The sequence below is a fragment of the Astatotilapia calliptera genome, chromosome 12 (assembly GCF_964374335.1).
Source record: "Astatotilapia calliptera chromosome 12, fAstCal68.1, whole genome shotgun sequence".
NCBI classification, from domain to species: domain Eukaryota; kingdom Metazoa; phylum Chordata; class Actinopteri; order Cichliformes; family Cichlidae; genus Astatotilapia; species Astatotilapia calliptera.
This window is the reverse complement of record NC_137433.1, coordinates 3,437,087-3,450,927: the sequence shown is the minus strand read 5'-3', so window position 1 is coordinate 3,450,927 and position 13,841 is coordinate 3,437,087. Positions and strand designations below refer to the sequence as shown.

The 13,841-nt window shown below is 39.2% G+C and overlaps 1 protein-coding gene and 1 long non-coding RNA gene across 2 annotated transcripts; one reads left to right on the top strand and one right to left on the bottom strand.

The window, feature by feature from the left end:
• The first annotated feature begins 4,574 nt into the window (after window positions 1-4,574).
• Window positions 4,575-7,615, top strand: LOC145432164 (uncharacterized). The gene is made up of 2 exons (XM_080308774.1): window positions 4,575-4,945; window positions 7,219-7,615. The coding sequence occupies exons 1-2, from the start codon at window positions 4,686-4,688 to the stop codon at window positions 7,487-7,489; spliced, it is 531 nt and encodes a 176-aa protein (XP_080164900.1). The 5' UTR covers window positions 4,575-4,685; the 3' UTR covers window positions 7,490-7,615.
• A 119-nt stretch (window positions 7,616-7,734) lies between these two features.
• Window positions 7,735-11,654, bottom strand: LOC145432165 (uncharacterized). The gene is made up of 3 exons (XR_013912444.1): window positions 10,006-11,654; window positions 8,364-8,453; window positions 7,735-8,237 (listed from the first exon to the last, which is right to left on the bottom strand). It is a non-coding gene; the product is annotated as an uncharacterized LOC145432165 (long non-coding RNA).
• Between the last annotated feature and the right edge of the window lie 2,187 nt (window positions 11,655-13,841).

The following is a 13,841-nucleotide window of genomic DNA, read 5'->3' as shown; positions in this document are numbered from 1 at the left end:
CAATATCAAATAAACTGAGAACTAGAGCTGGGCGATAGAACGATAACGATATGTATCGCGATATAACTTTTACTCGATAGAGAAATTAAGCTATCGCGATAGACCTCGCCGCTCTTGTCCTCTTAAAAAAAAAAAAAAAAGGTCAGCCAATCCAAATTAAGTAGCGCAGAGCCGAACCAATCACAGCCGCAGCGTCACGTCGCGTGACTTGTTACATACAGCACAAGTGCCAAGCCGCACGTGTGTTTGTTTGAGCAGCCAGCGCATAATGGAGGAAATGAGTGTGCCGACTAGAAAAATCAACCGAGCGTGACCGAAGAGAAAACAGATGATGGTTCCAATGCCGGAGAGATTGTCGAACGGAAGAGCCACAGAAGTTCCGTAGTGTGAAGGTATTTCGGCTATTTCAAGTCTGACAAAAAACAGAGTAGCATGCACTGTAAATTGTGCCGAAAGCAAGTCTGGAAATACAATAAACTGGTGCATGCGTCACACTGTGCGCCACGTTATTGTTTCGGTGAAATGAATTTCTACAATACTGTTAATTCTACTCTCTGCAGTGTTTAAATGCTTACATATACACACAGTTACTGTCCGTCCACACATACGACTCGGTTCTGCTTCTATGCCCCAGCTTTGTTTACTTTTTCCCACCGAGGCTTCTAGACTTCTGATTGGCCAACATTTGTGCACGGTTAGGAATCTAGCGCCACCTGCTGCTTTGGCATGTTCATAGCAGCGTTTTCCTTCATTTGTGCCTTTATGTGTGGACGGGATTATTTTTTAAAACGAAAACGGAAAATCTCCGTTTTCAAAAATACCCGTGTACGTGTGGACGTAGCCTCAGTGTCTGACTGGAAGCGCTAATTCGTCATTCGGCTTTTGTCAGACTAAAGTTTAAAACTGTTTGAAAAGCTCAGCTATACAACAAGGAGAGATTGAGAATTTCCTTTTAGTTCTCAGTAGAGCTGGGCGATATGAGATTTTTTCATATCACGATATGTTTTTTTCATTTCAGGCGATAACGATATCTATCATGATATAAGTCAAATAACTATATTTGTAAGATTTAAATGTGCCGTTGCTCACAAGTAAAATGTGAATTAACAGTAACAGTATTGTAGAAATTCATTTCACCGAAACAATAACGTGGCGCACAGTGTGACGTCAAAAAAATGCGCACACCTTTGACGCTGCGTTTTCTCCGTTTTTCTAGTCCACACGTAAATGCAAAAACGGAGTTTTCAAAAATCTTTGTTTTCAGTGACCAAAAACGCCGTTTACGTGTGGACGAAAGGTGCAAACGCATAGAAAAATCTGCGTTTTCAAAAATACCCGGGTACGTGTGGACGTAGCCTGAGCATGCACCAGTTTATTGTATTTCCAGACTTGCTTTCGGCACAATTTACAGTGCGCGCTACTCTGTTTTTTGTCAGGCTTGAAATAGCTGAAATACCTTCACACTACGGAACTTCTATGGCTCTTCCGTTCGACAATCTCTCCGGCATTGGAACCATCATCTGTTTTCTCTTCGGTAACCTTCGGTCACGCTCGGTTGAGAAAAAGTTATATCGCGATACATATCGTTATCGTTCTATCGCCCAGCTCTAATTGTCACAGTTTACACCAATGTGGGGAAACCAGGATTTCAGACCTGGAAGAGAGGATGAAGTTTTTAGACAATGGTCAATTAAAGGACTCCAAAAAATCCAAGATTTGTATGCAACAGATTCTCAAGATATGATGTCCTTTGATATGCTTAGACATAAATATAATATAGATAGAAAGCAATTTTTCAAATATCTCCAAATTAGAAGTTACATTAGAGCGAATCAAAATAATACCTCCACCAAACCACCAAAATCAGAATTGGAAGACATAAGCAAAAGCAGTTCAAAAAAAGGGGCAATATCAGAAATATATAAATTGATTAGGTCCAAAACATCTGACAATTCTTTGGGAAGGTTGAACGCCTGGAAAAATGATTTAAAGAAAGACGTATCCGTGGAACAATGGACATTGGTTTGTGCAAAAGCTCATAAACAAACTATTAATTCTAGACTAAGGTTGTTGCAATACAAATGGTTAATGCGAATATATGTTACTCCGGAAAAATTGAATAAGTACAACTCTAATATTCCAGACACTTGTAATAAATGTAATGAAGATAAAGGTAACTTTTGGCATTGTATTTGGGATTGCAGGAAGATAGGCTCTTTTTGGGTTGCAGTAACACAAACTATGAAACAAATATTATCCAAAGAGGTTGTTTTGGATCCTGGCTTCCTTATTCTGGGATTGTACCCAGAAAACATGAGATACACAAAAAGTGACAGAATGTTTATTGATATGGGTTTGTTACAAGCAAAAAGATTAATCGCACTAAAATGGAAAAGAACAAGGGAACCAAGTATCACACAGTGGATAAAACAAATGATGGTGGCTTTGCCATTGGAGCGGATAACATGTATACTGAAAAGGAAATTGGATGTTTTTGAGAAGGTGTGGAGACCATTTGTGAATTTTGTAGAAGGATTTGTATTATCTGAGGAGGACGAGGACTGAGGGCAATGACATTTGATTTGGGATAATGATAAATTTAGGCCTTTAACAGGGTGATAAATCTGATGACTTTTTTGTTTTCTTTTTGCTGTCTGAGAGGAGTGTATGTTCATGTAGTATTTAGAATGTTGGACTGTTTGTAAGTCATTAAAATGTAAAAAATAATAAAGATATTGTTGGAAAAAAAAGAATTAACAATGGAGTCAGCAGAGTCCACGTAACCTCTTTAAAGTGCAGTACTGCCATTAGGGCTGGGACAACGCGTCGATGTAATCGTACGTCGACGTAAAAAAATCTGCGTCGATGCGTCGTCACTTTCAAAAAAAGACATGGCGGCAGCGAGTAGCGGAATCATGAGTGAGGCAGTTGCAGTCAACTTAAATCACTCCACCCGAACACGTAGTTCTACAGTATGGGGATATTTTAACAGAAAAGGAAGTGATTCAGTCGTTTGCCGGCTTTGTGAGGTGGAAACGGCCTATCATAAAAGCATGACGGCTATGCACCAGCACCTCAAACGACTGCATCCAGGTACAGCTTCTGCAAAGGACAAACCACCGTAAGTTTTCAACTTTTTTACTAACGCTAGTTTTTACCCGTTAATTCATCCAGACCCCCCCCCCCCCCCCCACGTAGACGTACACTCACTTATAGACACAGAGATAAACACCCAACCTCCGTAAATGCAAAACTCATTTAAGCTGCTGAGCAGTAACATATAGCAGCTGCTGTTTAGTTGTACACTATTGAGTTCCTCTTGGGACTTCCGTACACTTTTTGGCACTTAACTACTTCCACAATTTTCAGCCGATTTTCACCGTTCAAATTTTAAACTATTCTGCTATTTCTGCTAATGTGTGCTATGTCTTTTGGTATTTTTCACTATTATACTTTTTAAAATATTAAGCTTAATTTGTCCCATTGAAATGAATGGGAAACTTCTGCAATTCTGCTAAAATTTGCTTGTTTCTGAAACTTAACTACTTTTCACGTAGAACAACCATTCAAACTTTAAAATGTTCTCAAATTATTGGGCTATTCAGGTATAAATCAGCTTCCACTCAACTTCCACAAATTATACATCAAAACATAGGTATTTTTGCTGGCTTTCCAAAAATGTCACTATCATTGTTGTGGGATTTATAGAACTTTGGCAAATCTCCTCAGACCAACACAAAGTCGCAAAACTCTCCATAGAAAGTGAATGGAGAGCTTGTTCAAAATCACCGCTTGATTTCTGTAATGAGAGGCATATTCGAATCGTCATATCTCCTTAACGAAGCAAAGTTAAGACATAAGGCTTGTCCCAGTATATCTTCAGATACTCCTGACGCTCACAATTCAAGAATTATTTTCTCACCTATTACCGTTCTGAAATGAGTTAGACTTGTTTGAGGGTAGGAAATTCGTCCTTCGCTCAGATTTCTTCAGATTTCAAACTCTGGAAATGAACCACTTTTTTCTCTCGTCATATCTTTTTAATGGATTTCCACAGAGACCTGAAAATTTCCATGATTGTTCACCAAAGCCTGCTGTCTCTTACGGTGAAAGAATGATATTAATACTCCAAATAGATTTAGAGTTACAAAGCGTTGTTTGAGGGCAAGTCAAGGCAGTTTTTGCTTTGCTCTACTCAGTTATGGTGCATTAGAAGTCAAGTATCTTTAATAATTCATATTTTAATGATAAATTGTCAACACTTTAAGATTCCCCCATCTCTTCTGAACAAAACGGTTTAAGAATGACCGTTCTAGCCCCTACGGTTAGGAAATTATGGTCATTTGTTTGAGGGGAGTCGTCATTATGAGAAATAGACTGCAAAAATCCTGTGTCTCTCTGTGCTGCGTGCACCTGTTTTGGCGGGAAAAAGTACACAGCCTCTCTGATTGGTGGATTCAAATTCAGCAGCTCACAGCTGTTTGACTGACTAACGGTGTGTTCACACCGAACGCGATGGACGCGAACAAAACGCCCCAAACGCCCCTAATTTGACACGTGCACATTCGCGTCTCAACGTTTTGACGCGCGTGAACCGGAAATGTGGGAGGAAGTTGTGCCAGACCGGTATCTTTGCAAGATGGCAGCTGTCGAGCTAGCGCTTGAAGAGAGAGTCTCCCTTCTCTATGTACTGTGGAGAGCAGAGCAGCGGCGTAAAAGACGTCCTCGCCGTACCTGGGTCCATCAGGTCCTCCAGAGGCGTGAGCAGTTTGGTGAGTTTCACCATTTGCTCCAGGAGCTGCGCCTGGATGACGGCCGATTCCAGCGCTATCACCGTCGGCCAGTTTGAGGACCTGCTTTCCCTCGTCGGTCCCAGCATCGCCCGCCTAGACACCAACTACAGGTGCTCAATCCCACCTGCAGAGCGCCTGTCCGTCTGCCTGAGGTTAGTAAAAGTATTTAATACGGTAGTCCTTTATTGATACCTGTGCTAATATATGCTAAACCATCCATTTATACACTGCTAACATGGATGTGCTATGCTAACAGTGAATGCTGTCGGTGTTTACTGATAGCAAACTGTGGTATGGAGACTGTTTATAATATTTCTAGTGATACTCAGAAGCTCTCATCAAGTCCCGATTTAATTCGATTTATGCTGTTATCAGTGTTTGCAATGATAGCATGGCTGTGGTGTCACATCAATGTATGCGCTCGGTGTTTGCTGATATCAAACTGTAGCATTAGGACCACTGAGTTAACCTTTGTAGTGATACTCACTCCTTTATATTTAGACTAGAGATGGACCGATCCGATATTACGTATCGGTATTATCGGTCCGATACTGACCTAAATTACTGGATCGGATATCGGAGAAAAATAAAAAATGTAATCCGATCCATTAAATATCACGAAAGCACCTCACAAAACTTGCAACACGCCGTAACTCGCCTCAGAACGTCGGAGCAGTATGCATCACGTGATAGAGCAGCTGTGGCATGCGGGACCTGTCGGTGGTCTGGATAGCATTTGGAGCTTCGCTAGCAACCTGGCATTTCATCTCCGACAAAGTTATCCCCGAGAGAAGTAAAGCAAGTGTGTAAGTCCATCTCTGAATGTTTGTAAAGCATTCCCACGTTAAGCTTAACGAGCGACTGCCTCTCGCTCTCCGGCTGCTACTTCAATCGTGAAACTGCTAATGATCAGCTGATCGGCTTTTCTGTTGTGAGTCTCTCTTGTTTGTTTTTGGTCCACTTTGCGCCAGAAAGAGCAAACCAGCGGCTGAACAACAGCAGCACGTTTAAGCTTGATAAGCTGTTGTTACAATTTATTTAATATTACTTTCTACACCAGGATCTTTTTCTACGTAGCTGACGGCTGGTAACTGTGCAGGGGCGGATCTAGCAAAGTTTAGCCAGGGGGGCCGATAGGGCATGAACAGGGAAAAGGGGGCACAAAGACATACTTTTCTTTCTTATTCTCATTTAAAATGTCTAGCTTTTAATAAATAATTATCTGACACCCAAAGTTTTAATTTGATGTAAAATGAATAGAAGTCAATTACTGTATATAGTGACTATTAAGTCTAATATATATACCCTAGTAAGCTATAGTACATTTTCCTTTGGGAAGGTACCATCTGTGCAGTCTGCAATTTTGTTGAAGAAAGATGTTGAATCTATTTAATATTTCTTGAAAAATAATTGATTTCTGTGCATTTTTTTCACACTTCATCAAATTAAGGTTGATTACGTTGATTAAGCATCATGAGGTGGAGCGTGAGGGGTGGTTCCCTATTTTTTATTTATTTATTTTTGTTGTTGCTGGGAGTTGGAACCCTATTAGTTAGGTTGCTTAATATTTACGCTAAGTACTCTTTAAAATACCAGAATAGGGAGGATGGTGTAGGTCTAAGTTTATTAGATTGATCAGTATTGCTGAACTATGAAATATTTTTTTTGTATACAGGTATAACAGAATAGCTTTAGTGTAGTTGTTGTTTTAAACTTGAGTATGAACTTGCAGACTTGCAAAATGCAGCAAGATATTTTAAAAAACAGTTTTGTTGATTAAAAAACACTATATCGGATTCATATCGGTATCGGCAGATATCCAAATTTATGATATCGGTATCGGTATCGGACATAAAAAAGTGGTATCGTGCCATCTCTAATTTAGACCTGGTTTAATTCTGGGATAGTTGAATATTTGTATATAATCCCTGCAACTGTCAGACTCTATAGCAGGGGTCACCAGCCTTTATTAAAACAGAGTTAGATAAAACTGAACAGTTTGGTTCATCTTTAGTTACATGGTTCTATCTTGATAAGCTATGTCTTATCACAGATTAATTTTTCAAAAATATTAATGATTTAAGCAAGGAAAGGGCTACATGTCAACATACAACTCTTTATTTCTATTAATGTCTTACTTCATTCCTACCTGATTGACATGTTTAGGGATTATGAGTGATTGGCTCACTGTAGTGGCAAAAGTTGCTACCAATCAAATTATGATATGTTAAAGTTAAAACAAAACACAACTGTTTTAGATATGATCTAATATACATTTTGTAATTATCCTTATAATTACAAAATGTTTTATGTAAGATTTAAGTTTTGTGATTTAAATCTGACATCACAAAAGTATTTTGGAATTTGAATAATGTATTTTGTAACTGCAGTACACATAATACTAATTTTGAACAATTTTGTCCAGGTTCCTTGTCACCGGGGACTCCTTCAGGACCATCGCGTTCAGTTACAGAGTCGGTGTGTCCACGGTGAGCCAGATCACCCCCCAGGCAGCGATGTCCATCTGGGACTGTCTAGTGGACGACTTCATGGCTGTGCCTTCACCTGGAGACTGGCGCTCCATCACAGAGGGATTCCAGGAGCGCTGGAACTTTCCTCTGTGCTGTGCAGCTCTGGATGAGAAGCACATCCAGACAAAGGCACCCCATATATCATATAGGAGACACACACATTGATATACACTAAATATTTATTTCATTTCTTTTTTGTGGTGCCCAAATTTATGCACCTGCTTGATTTTGTTTAAACAATTATTGCACACTTTCTGTAAATCCAGTAAACTTCTTTTCACTTCTCAAATATCACTGTGTGTGTCTCCTGTATGATATTTAACTGACATTTTTTATTGTAACAACCAACGATTTATACAGGAAAATAATGTCTATTAACAAGGTTGCCCAAATTTTTGCATCCCACTGTATTAGTATATTTGTCATTAGTATAATATGAAATAAATTCTACATGTGTCAAGTCGGGTGCCAATATTTGCTGTGTAGTAGAACAGAGACATTTGTCATTATAAATGTTTATTTGATAAAATATATAAATTCAGTAACAAAAACATAAATATATGAAATTTAACTATTTACAGAGAGACAGGAATAAAAAGGACCCAGCTTGGAGTGGAAGAGCCTCAGGGAGAAGGAGGAGAAGAATAAGAACATTGTTTCTGCCCTGGAGAGCTGCTGCCTCATCAGAAAACTACTGATCATTAGGGTCCAATGTTTCCAAATTTAACACAGCTGTGCTGTTTTCAAAAACTAATTTATAAATTTGAAATTTCACGAATTCTCGTGTCTGAGGCGGCATGCTCTCCAGAGCAGGAACAAGGCTGAGGAGGAAATGCTCTGTTGGAGATGGGCGTGGCCTCTTTAGGGACTCCAGGATAGCCAGCTCCACCACAAAGTAATGAGAAGGCTGCTACTAGATTTTCATTTTCAAAATTGAAAAAAAAAACAGGATATGAACAGATTGGTTGTAGATATTTAGTAAAGGTGATCACAAGGGGATTCAAGCAAGTAACAAGCTATCAGTGCTTGATGTTCATACCTGTGGGTGCAGCAGCAGGAGCTGAGGGACCAGGGACTGGGGAGCCAAGAGAAGCAACAGGGGAGGACTCTGCTGCATGATTACTTGACTCTATCAGGAGAATATTAAATGTTAACAGGCTGAAGACAATAGTCATAGAGAATATTATATACTTATTATTATATACAGTGGTCTCTCATTTATTGCAGCACATGAACAGTAGTCACAGTCAGAGATGGGCAGTAACGCGTTACTGTAATCTGATTACTTTTTTCGAGTAACGAGTAAAGTAAGGGATTACTATTGCAAAAACGGTAATTAGATTACCGTTATTTTCCCGTAGGAACGCTGCGTTACTGCGTTACTAAAACCGTGATTTTTTGCGAGAATGTCTCACGACAGTGACGTAAGCGAGTGCGCCGTTAGTGACAACAGCTGTGTGCAGATCAACAATGGATCACATATCGATTGTGGGAGAGAGTATGAGCGTGCAGCGTGGAAGTACTGACCTTACTTTGAGTTTGATTCCATAAAAACTGACAAAAACATTAGTGTCCGCTGTGCGTGGGAAGAAAACTTCTTTTTACAGCGAAAAAAACCCTAAACTTCCAAGCAAGCACCGAGTAGCTACGACGTAATGGGAAACTCACAGAGAAACTGCCGTATCCTTCCACTGACCGCTGTACACCTGCACCAGGGTAAACCTCCGCCTACCGCAGTCCTGCTTTACAGGTGAAAATAGAGCAACAGGACTGCTGAGTCTTTGACTTTATTTATTTTCTGCTGTGTTTTACTTGCATCTATTTGAAAGAGTGAGTGTAAACACAAAAAATATTTTATTTTATGTGCTGGAATGTGCAGAAAATAGGTTTAAATGTTAAACTAATTTATTCAACTCAGAGAATGTTGCAGATAATTAAAGTTTTGCTTGATGCATAAAGTTAAAAGATTAAAACTGATAAAACAAGTTAAAAAAAGAGACTTTTCCATTTGATTACATTTTGTATGATGGATTATGCAGAAAAAGTAGAATTGGGCTGAAAGATCTATCGCTTTATCACCTCTTCAGGTTGTAAATCGTGTTTTTAAAAAGTAACTAAGTAACTAAGTAATTAATTACTTTTGAAAATAAGTAATCAGTAAAGTAACGGGATTACTTTTTGGGGGAAGTAATCAGTAATTAGTTACTGATTACTTTTTTCAAGTAACTTGACCAACACTGGTCACAGTTCTCACAAGTTGATTCTCAAAGTGCAAACCTTTGTCGATTTTAAAACGTAAAAGTATTATGCTGCGCTTTTTCTCCGTCTGCGGCGCCACTTTTGTGCGCCTTTTTCGCTCCCGGTGCAGGTGTCTATTTCCGAATGAGGGTCATAGTTAAGTGCTGTTTTTTCTATTGGACATGATGGTTATCAAAACCAAACATGATAAGTTTGGCAAGCGCAGGAGACACGACACGGAGGAGATTTGTCATTTGGGCTGCAGAATGCAATGCGCATTGTTGAAAGCTGTACGGTGCAATAAAAAAAAATCAGCGAAAAGGCGAGGCGGTGACGGATGAACAGTGGGACTACTGTATACTGTTTATTAATAAACAAAATATATTCCTGTATGACAACACGCATAAATTAACTGCCTACATTAATTCATTGTAAACATACACCTTCTGACTGACACTCCCCTGCTGCCTCTTCGGGCTGTCCCTGGTCCTCGGGGGAGAAGTTCCCCACGGTCCGCACCATATTTCCGCTAGTCTCCCGCGGGGTGAGGAAGGGGTCCAGAAACCCTATGACCGCGAAGAACTTCCATCTCCTCCCCGATCCTGCTGCAGACCCACTCCTCTTCTCCTTCTCTGTCCTCTTCTCCTTATTATAGGTGTCCCTGAGGCTCTTCCACTTTCTCCTGCAGATGTCCTCTGAATAAACGCATTATCTGGTTAGCGGAAAGGTATTTGTACAACAGTGGGAAAATCGCGGGACAGTAGGTGGGCTTGCTAGCTTTTGTGCGGCTTCATCGGGTCAGTCTGAAAATTAAAAAGAAGAAGGAATGGACTTGCCAGGTTGCCCGATCTCCTCACTTATGTGCCTCCAAGCTAGGTCCTTTTTATTCCTGTCTTGGTAGAAATAGTAGCTGGCATCATACAGCTCGGGGTAATTAGCCACAGCACTGATTAGCTTTTCCTCCATACTGAATGAAGAATGAATGGCTTTGGCTGGATCTGCCCCTTTGACCTAGGTCAGAGCCACGTCACCAGGCTCCTGATTGGTTGTCGCGGCGCGATTTGATGCTGGAGTTCAGATTTTCCAACTCGAGCAGTAGACGCGAAACGCGCGTATGCACAAAATGCAACACAAAAACTCACGCGCGTGGTTTTATTCGCGCGTCAAACGCGCCAGATGCGCTACACTGACGCTCGTTTCACGCGTTTTGGCGACGCAAATCTCCTTCCGAATTTTCGCGGGACCCGCAATCGCGCGTCATTGCGCCTTTCCATTGACTTTACATGTAAACCTGACGCTCTATTCGCGTCCATCGCGTTCGGTGTGAACAAACATGCTGTTGACAGCCCCAGTTCACTTGCTGCTGCTGTGTGTGTGTGTGTGTGTGTGTGTGTGTGTGTGTGTGTGTGTGTGTGTGTCAGACAGAGAGAGAGAGAGAGAGCCTTTTAATGTGATGATCTCATTGTAAGATTCAAATTCAATATATTTAGACTGGTTGACTGAATTGGATCCTGTGTGTGTGTCTCTCTGTGCATGTGTTTCCATATGTGTCCATATTTGTGATTGTGTGGCTGTTATATATATATATATTTTTCATTTAACAAGTATATTTGAGGGACCCTCAGCATGTTCAGCATTTTTTCAGCTGTCCATTTTGCTTTTCCAATTTTTCTGTTTAACTTATTACTATTGTGCTAAAATCACACTATTTCTGCTATTTTATAAGATTTGTGCTAAATATAGTATTTCTGCCGAATATAGTATTTCTGATTAATTATAGTTTTTCTACCAAATCATAGTACAGTATTTTTGCTTTTTATAGTATTTGTGCTAAAACATAGTATTTCTACTAAATGTAGTATTTATGCTTAATCATACTATTTCCATATATTACTGCCAGGTCCCCTGGCAGCCAATCCTCTGTGAGGATTGAGACATTCAAATTTACAAATCAGGGCCTGCACGGCTTCACAGCCAGCCAATCATATCTGAGGGCTGAGGCATTCAAATTTGCATATTGAGGCCTTCACGGCTTGTAAGCCAACCAGTCATCCATGTCATATATCTCTAAAAATTCACATTTTTATTTTAAATAGACAACACTTACTTACACTTATTTGTGTGTGTGTGTCTGTGTGTGTGTGAGAGAGAGAGAGCGCCTTTTTATGGGATGATCTCATTGTAAGATTCCAATTCAATATATTTAGACTGGTTGACTGAATTGGATCCTGTGTGTGTGTCTCTCTGTGCATGTGTTTCCATATGTGTCCATATTTGTGATTGTGTGGCTGTTATATATATATTTTTTTTCATTTAACAAGTATATTTGAGGGACCCTCAGCATGTTCAGCATTTTTTCAGCTGTCCATTTTGCTTTTCCAATTTTTCTGTTTAAGTTATTACTATTGTGCTAAAATCACACTATTTCTGCTATTTTATAAGATTTGTGCCAAATATAGTATTTCTGTTAAATTGTAGTTTTTCTACCAAATCATAGTACAGTATTTTTGCTTTTTATAGGATTTTTATAGGATATTTATATTGCTTAATATAGTATTTATGCTTTTTAAAGGATTTGTGCTTAATATAGTATTTATGCTAAATTATAGTATTTCTGCCATTTTATAGTATTTGTGCTAAAACATAGTCTTAATTTAAAATTACAATATTCATAGTTCATCACAGGGTCTCTGGTAAAACACAGTATTTCTGCTATGTTGTACTATTTTTCTAAATCATAGTGTTTCCATAATGTTTAAGTATTTCTGGCTAAATATATTATTTCTGTTATCTTATACTATTTCTCCTAAAGTCTTGTATTTTTGAGAAGTTATCATGTTTCTGGTAAGTTACAATATTTCTGCTACGTTCTGCTATGCTATTGTATTTCTGCCAAGTATTATGTTTCCTCTGAGATATTGCAGTTCTGCTAAGTTATTCCATTTTAGCAAAGTTCCTTTGCTTCTGCAAAGTTTTTACAATTTCTGCAACTTTTCAGCTTTTTCAGCTAGTTTTTGCATGCAGCTTCAGCTTAAAGCATCCACACTGCATTTTCGCAGGAAATGCAAATTTTTCTAGTTGTTATTGTTTTTTTGGTTTGTGGCCCATGCTGGCGAAATGAGTCGGAATGCACGCAGGCTGATTATCAGAATCGGCGAAAGACAAAAATGTGAGACAGCGAATTGGCCGCAGGAGAAATGTTAACAAGGATAATGCACCACCTGCTAAACGTAGCCGTCGTGGACACTATTACAACATTGTTAAAGTGCTTGCAAAAGCAAAATGACAATGAACTCTTGATTTGTCAAATTTAATGTGTTTCATCCTATTTGAACGCTGTTTTTACACATAATGCTTCTCCAGCTTGATCTTATAGATCAAAGTTATGCCATCTAATGACTAGAAAGCAGTGCACCAGTAAAGGTGCCATCAGCTATGGCTGTTTAAACGTTATTTTTTCCAGCCATCATGATTACTGCATATCATAAGTTCAACATTGGGGATTATTATTAACCTCTTACTGTTATGCTATGAAAGCACATGGCATAACAGTATGTGTGTATCTATCTATCTCAACCAGATCCTTATCAAATTATTTTGATATTATGCTTTCCATATAATTATTTAGTAATTATTCGAATTCATCTGTGTGCTGTGTGTGGTTTATGATTTCAGGAATAAACAGAAAAGTCTGGAGGACTACTGTCAGAGAAGAAGTACACCATGCACCCCCCAGGAGGTGGCTGTACTTACTGAGAGCGTCTTAGCTATGATTTTAAAAGACAAGAGACCACTTGCTGTGGGTGAGGGATTCAAAGAAATGCTGACCACCTTCCAACCAGGTTACACTCTGCCGTCTAAGCGTCATTTTACAAGCATGATGGAGAGAAAGTATGAAACTTCAGTGCAGAGACTAAGGAATGAACTAAAAAAAGCCACATCCAAAATCTCCCTTACCACTGATGCTTGGACAAGTCTGGTCACAGAGTCCTACTTAGGGGTAACTTGTCATTTCATTATTTGTTCAAAGACGCCATTGCTACTGTTTGTATATTATTAATTTTTTGCTATGATTTCCTTTATATTTGTTTTGCAAAACATTTAATTTTTTGTTAAAAACAGAAGATTGTAGTACAATGTTATTGTGGATCAGGGCCGTGCAGAGAGGTTTAAAGGGGCGGGTGCTCAAAGCTAAAAAGGGGCACATTGAACCAGGCTGAATAACAACAACACACATTCATCAAGAATCTAATATGGGCAACAAGGCAAAGCAAACGTA